This window comes from Cucurbita moschata, unplaced genomic scaffold (assembly GCF_002738365.1).
Source record: "Cucurbita moschata cultivar Rifu unplaced genomic scaffold, Cmos_1.0 Cmo_Scf00043, whole genome shotgun sequence".
NCBI classification, from domain to species: Eukaryota; Viridiplantae; Streptophyta; class Magnoliopsida; order Cucurbitales; family Cucurbitaceae; genus Cucurbita; species Cucurbita moschata.
This window is the reverse complement of record NW_019268559.1, coordinates 1219345-1225861: the sequence shown is the minus strand read 5'-3', so window position 1 is coordinate 1225861 and position 6517 is coordinate 1219345. Positions and strand designations below refer to the sequence as shown.

Here is a 6517-nt window from a genome sequence, read left to right as displayed (position 1 = left end):
TTTTTTTTTTTTTTTTTTTTTTTTTTTTATTAAACCTAAAGGCAATAAGAAATGGAAGAATAGTTGAAATTTTGGATAAAATTGTCTATTGATTTCATGATCCGTTAAAAATCTGTAAACGATATATAAAAGGGTCAAAATAGCTTCAAAGAGAGTCATTTCCGTTTGTGTGTGTGTGTTTTTTTTTATAAGGACATCTCTGCGGTGTTGGCGAGCGAAAAAAATGTCCTCCTTCGACGCGTACAGTATGGACGGCGAAGATGCCTATGGCGGTTACGGATCCTACACCAATTTCTCCGGTGGCTTCCCTGGTGACGCTGATGTAAGCGTCGAGCACACTGCTGCCTCGCCGGACGTCTTCGGATTCGACGATCCGGGTACTAACTACTCTCAAGCTCCGTTTGATCCGATTCATGTAGAGAACGGAAATGGAAACGGCTATGGCGTGGTTGAGGATGAAGTTGGCGATGGTGTTTTCGTGTCGGATGGTCCAATTCTTCCGCCTCCGACCGAGATGGGCGTGGAGGAAGGATATGCTCTACGTGAATGGCGTCGGTAAGGTCTTGACACTCTCAATTTTTTTAGATTTCTTGGAGCCGAAGAGTTTTTTTTCTTTCCTTATGTTGCTGGTGCTTTGAATCTAAGTGTCGATTTAGATCTGATTCTTCGGTGAACAACTTCAGATCTCTACTAATTTTGTCTCCTATTAGTATTTTTTACTTGATAATACTCTTTGATCTGGACTATTTCTTCATTCTATTTCCCTAGTTCTACATAGACTGATTTGATGTGGGAAATTATATTGATCGATTTGCATTAAAGGTATTGAATTAAGGAACTTAGATCTAGGGACTTCTGTACCTCAACTAGTACAGTTAGATGAAGAATCTATCGCTTTAGTGAGCCCTGATCGAGGTTTATACTAATAGATCAGCCAGGGACAAGCCAGTAAGTCAAATTGCTTCAGGGGGTCTATATGGTTGGTCTAAGTGGAAGTTCAAGCGGAATTTATATAAATCTCTGGAAGTTTCAAGCGGAATTCCAGCGGAACATTAGTTGATCAGTCAGGGATATGGCCATTTATGTCAAATTACTAATTATCAGTGGGTGTATATTGTTGTTAATCTATGTGGAATTTCTTCCACCGGAATATTAGTAGATCAGTCTGGGGCATAGCCATTTACGTCACATTAGGAATTATCAGTAGGTTTATATTTGTTGTTGACCTACGTGGAAGTTCAAGCGGAATTTAGGCAAGTCTCTGGTAAGATAACTGTGGATGATTTGGTTTAGCCATGATCCATATTGTGGAATATTTAGGATTTGTTCCCTGTTTAGGATGAAAGAATTACAAAAAAAGTCCGAGTGATGCTTAAAATAAGAAACTGCATTGAGTATATCTTCGATTGATTTCTTTGGAACTCTTAATATCTTTCTCTCTGTCGTTTAATTGCCTTATTGGGTGTCACAGACTGTCCTTGTCGTTCCCTTTTGATCGCAAAAAGTGAGATTTGTATTTGATGGCCAATTTGAGTTTTGAAGATGGATTCCTAGTATACATCTTTTGCGTTTCCAATTTTTTGAACTTTAGAAATTATGGGTTTTGCTGGTGCAGCCAAAATGCTCTTCAGCTTGAAGAGAAGGAGAAAAGGGAAAAAGAATTGAGAATCAAAATCATTGAAGAAGCTGAGGAGTATAAAATAGGTTTCTATGAGAAAAGAAAGCTTAATGTTGAGAGTAACAAGGTTAACAACAGAGAAAGAGAGAAGGTACAGTTTAGTTTGCCATTTCTTGAGTCAATGTTCTTATTCTTCTCTAGCTGTGGTTTAAAAGTAAAAGATTTTTGTGTTTTTGGAGCAGTTATACTCTGCAAATCAGGAGAAGTTTCATAAAGAGGCTGATAAACAATACTGGAAAGCCATTGCAGAACTAATTCCCAATGAAGTTCCTAATATTGAAAAAAAGAGAGGCAAGAAGGATCAAGATAAGAAACCATCTATCTTAGTTGTTCAAGGTCCAAAACCGGGGAAACCTACCGATCTTTCAAGAATGCGACAAATTCTCGTGAAATTGAAGCACACACCCCCTCCCCATATGAAACCACCTCCACCCCCACCTGCAAAGGATGCCAAAGATGCCAAGGATGCCAAGGATGCCAAGGATGGAAAAGATGCCAAAAATGAAAAAGATGCAGCAACAAAAGCATCTGATCCTGCACCTGGAGCTGCCACAGCCAATGGCACCTCACACAAACCTCAAGAAGAAACTGCTGCCGCAGCTGCTGAGGAATAATTTGCCACAATAATGATATAGCCATAGCCAGTATCAACTTCATTCTGCTCATACTTTTTTACCTTTTCCCTCTGAGGTTCCTTTGTTTTCGTCCGTTTATCTTGCATTTGAATGTGTAATCAGCTGTGATCTTATACAACATTTATTCTTCTGTACCTTATGACGGTCTCTAGTGGCATTATCTTTTGGACTAGTCGAGGTTCTGATTTTGACATGGCCACCCCCTTCAAACATCTTCTTTGAAATTATTTCTTCACTTTACCCCATATTCAATTCCTTCAGTTTAGTCGAGGTTCTGGTTCGCATCTGTGATCATGGGTTTTTTGTTTTGTTCGAGAACTTTGGATTTTCCTTCTGATTGTCGTGATTCCTGTTTGTGCTATACTTAATTTCGAGTCCTCATCCAGCTCATCAGTTTTGATCCTCTTTTATTGTTGATTCATGTAGTTATCCCATTGAAGACATTATTGTTTAATATTATAATTGTCATTAATTTGGATTAGAATATGTTATTAATTCAGGAATCTTTCCAGAGCTGTACATCTGTATGCTAAGATTTTCTATTATTATCCACAATTATGATAATGTAACAACTTATATCAGTCAAATATTCTTATAATAACCAGAAAAACATTAAATAAATAACCCATTATGTAAAGTGATAAACTTTTCCTTTTCCATTAATTGAAACTTGCACATAGCTCTGAACTCTGAATAAACCTTCCGGAAGCGAAATATGTACACAGACCGAAACATAAACAAAGTACGAATTTTAAAACCAGAAATTAGTAAAAAGAAACAATAAAACGAGTTGGAACTGTGAATTCAGGCATGTGAACCCCAGGTTGCCCAGTTGGCTTCACTTCCAACACGTGGCATGCTGTGAACCCTTGATTGGGCATCAACCTTAAAGTTGGCCCCACACATCACCCCCTCACTGTCAATTCTTGGCATTGCCTTCATCTTCTTCGTTGGATGCTCAAAACTCATTAACCCTCTTTCACTGTGGAACATACATCCTGCCAATATTTTGAAATACACGTCAGATTCCGACTCCTCAAGAATGGGTTGAAAAATTATTAGGAATCCTAGCACTAATCCTTGAAAGGTTAACTAAACATTACCAGGTGGAAATGGGGCAAATGACTTGGCACAACTAGCTTTAATGACCTCCAAGTCATCCGAAATTACGAGAGAGCCATCAGCAGCAGTGCCCCAATACAGATTGATCCCTTCATTTGCATCCTGTTTCGAACAAAATTTGACAAACCCATTTCATTTTCTGGCTAAACAAAAAGAACCCACGATTCAAATTCCCTAAACAGAGAACAAAAAAGGCTCACCAGAGCTGCAAATACAGAGCCGGCCTTGCGGTCAAAAACCACAAAGGCGAAGTTGCCTTCGAGTTCTTTAAGAACCTGATCGGCAGGGTAGGGGCCACGGTCTCGTAGGGTCCGATAAGCTTCAATCACAAACATGGCTTCGTTTGTAGCTTTTGATAGCCCGTACTGCTTGTTCAAGCGGCTCAAGTTGTTCAAGCTCCCCTTGAACATACAGTACATTTCATCCAACCCGCAAAATAACCTGCCATTTTGACATTCAATTACTCAGTTTAATGGTGAAAACAGAGAGTTCAGATCTCGTAATTTAACATATCAAAAAATGGATTTAGAATCTTAGATCAGTATCCATTACGATTGATGGTTAGTAGATCGAGAAGCAGATGGATCAAACGCGAGGAACGCTGCATTTCCAAAAGACATTGAGAGAGCTCCACAAGAACGAGACGAAGAAGTGATGAAATGGTTAAGAATTTCCCGAGGAAGCTTAGGCTTCACCGTCGGAAGGCGATGGGACGCCGGACTGTGGAGCTCCGGCGGTGGCTGAACCGACTGGGCGTCAAAAATGGCCAACATCTTCAGTCGCAGATCTTCGCTTTACTGAAAACGAACAAACTCGTTGAAATGGGATTTGTAGAGAACTGATGGAGAAGAAGAGGGACTTGGGGGGAAGTATTTATAGAAGGGTGTTTGGTGTTAAGAATAATAATGCCGACGTGGCGTCGTTATCCAAACTCGGATTAATCTGGGTTTTATCCACGTGGATTGCCCAGTACCGTAATCAGGTCACAACGACTTCCAACTCTTTTTCGATTTAAAATTATTATCCAGTTTTAAGAAAGTAGACTTTATGTATTTAAATTAAGTTTAAAATATTTTTTAATATACATAAGTCATTATCAGTCGTTTATAAATATTGCTTAAAAATATGAAATTTTAGAAAATTATTAAAGATTTATAAAACTACGTAATTGATACTTTGGTTGAATTTATGATTAAACTGTTAATTTAAAGAGTATATAAAAATTAAGAGTATTTTGTAAGCAAATGATTTATTTTTTAAAAAAAGTAAAAGTGAAAAATGAATATGATTGTGGATGACGTGGAAAAGTGTCAGAATTATCCACACCCATAAATTAAGAACATGGAGAGAGGTTTTGGTTTGCGTGGAGAATTTAGCTTGATGTGGATCCTACTCAGCTTTTACTTTGGTGGGACCCAATATTTCCAGGTTTTCCCCAAATCCCGAATCGCCGCTCTCACATTAATTTAATACCAAAAAATTTCATTAAATTTTCATATTTAAATTTAGCTTAGAGTTTTATTTAGAATTACATTATTATTGTATAAATATATACTAGTTAAATTAATAAAAATACGTAGTAAAATATACCCCTAAACTAAAAATTCAAAAAAAAATATATAGTTTTAAAGAAAATATGTCATCTTGATTTGAGATGAAAGTGGTAAGTATTTTTCTTTTTCATAAATATAGTGTTTAAAAAATATTTTTTATTTCTTAAATTAAATAAAAAAATACATTTATGTTTAAAAAAATACACGTAAAATTTTAAATATAACATTAAAATCCTATATTTAAAATAATAATAATAAATAAATTGTTGTCAATGTATATACGAAAACCATCTATCAATACCTCATAGATTCTCTATGAACGTTTTAATGTTACTTAAAAAGTTCATAAGTATATTTTGAAATGTGGTGCTAATAGTAAAAGTATTTTTTTAATTATTTGTAAAAAGTTTGAAGGTGTTTTTGAAAGTGTTTAATATTTTGGAATAAAGTATTAATATTTTCCATTAAAAAGTTTAAAGGGCCGGCCCAATTAGGTAGTTTTGCAAATTCTATACAAACAATCCAATCCAATTATGTTGGGCCGTTTTTATTGCACATTCTATACAAACGGGCCGGCCCAATTAGGCGTAAAATTTGGATACTTGAAACTCCATGTTAAAGAGTAAAATGGAGAAGAAATTAATTGGGTTGGTGGAGCGCAAGAACAGGATGGTTGCCTGTACTGACAAAGTCGTAGGAAACTGGTAAGATGAATGGAGGGAGGGGCTGAACGTGGATACCCTCAAACCCAACACCACGTCCTTAAAGCTTTCATGTCCCCCATCATTTTTATTTTTATTTTTATTTTTTTATTTCTCAATTTCATCTTTAATTTAGGTTTTTGTGCGTTAAGGTACCAATGCCATAATTATTTGAAAAGATGGCTCACCCAGACCTGTTCAATGAGCCTTATTATTATTTTCCTTCGTACACTGCTTTCATTTGGTCGTTGAATATATTTTTTTTTTTTTATAAATATTATTATTAAATTTTTAAAAAATATGTATAGTTATATTGTATCAATTTTAATTATAAGTTACCAAATTGTAAGAGGCAATATATGTCTGTTGGAGGATGGAAGTTACAGATCGGCTAAATTTAGGGAATGATCATTGGGTTATAAGTGAGGAATACTAACTCCATTGTTATGAGGTTTTTTGGGGGAAGCACAAAGCAAAGCCATGAGAGCTTATGCTCAAAGTGGACAATATCATACCATTGTGGAAAGTCGTGTTCGTCTAACATGGTATCAGAGTCATGCCCTAAACTTAGTTGTGCCAATAGATTGGTAAATCTTCAAATATCGAACGAAGAACTCTTAAAAGAAAAGGAGTCAAGCTCCTCCTTGCTCGATTAAGGGGAGGTGGTGTTCGAGGAGAGGTGTGGACAATATCATCCAATTTTAGCCTCAAATTTTATTTATTTTTTTTTTTTTTTGAAATAAAATTTTGATTTTTTAAAATGAAAAAGCGCACGTCCTCTTCCAATAAATAATGGAATTAAGTAATAAACAAAATCACGGGCTCAAT

The 6517-nt window shown here is 36.0% G+C and overlaps 2 protein-coding genes across 2 annotated transcripts; one reads left to right on the top strand and one right to left on the bottom strand.

The window, feature by feature from the left end:
* Positions 1 to 133: 133 nt before the first annotated feature.
* LOC111433782 (clathrin light chain 1-like) lies at positions 134 to 2583 on the top strand. The gene is made up of 3 exons (XM_023070987.1): positions 134 to 555; positions 1616 to 1769; positions 1861 to 2583. Exons 1-3 carry the CDS (start codon positions 224 to 226, stop codon positions 2290 to 2292), a joined length of 918 nt encoding a protein of 305 aa, XP_022926755.1. The 5' UTR covers positions 134 to 223; the 3' UTR covers positions 2293 to 2583.
* Positions 2584 to 2946: 363 nt separating this feature from the next.
* On the bottom strand, positions 2947 to 4299 carry LOC111433783 (stem-specific protein TSJT1-like). Its single transcript, XM_023070988.1, has 4 exons — positions 3988 to 4299; positions 3636 to 3876; positions 3417 to 3537; positions 2947 to 3311 (listed from the first exon to the last, which is right to left on the bottom strand). The coding sequence occupies exons 1-4, from the start codon at positions 4206 to 4208 to the stop codon at positions 3118 to 3120; spliced, it is 777 nt and encodes a 258-aa protein (XP_022926756.1). The 5' UTR covers positions 4209 to 4299; the 3' UTR covers positions 2947 to 3117.
* Between the last annotated feature and the right edge of the window lie 2218 nt (positions 4300 to 6517).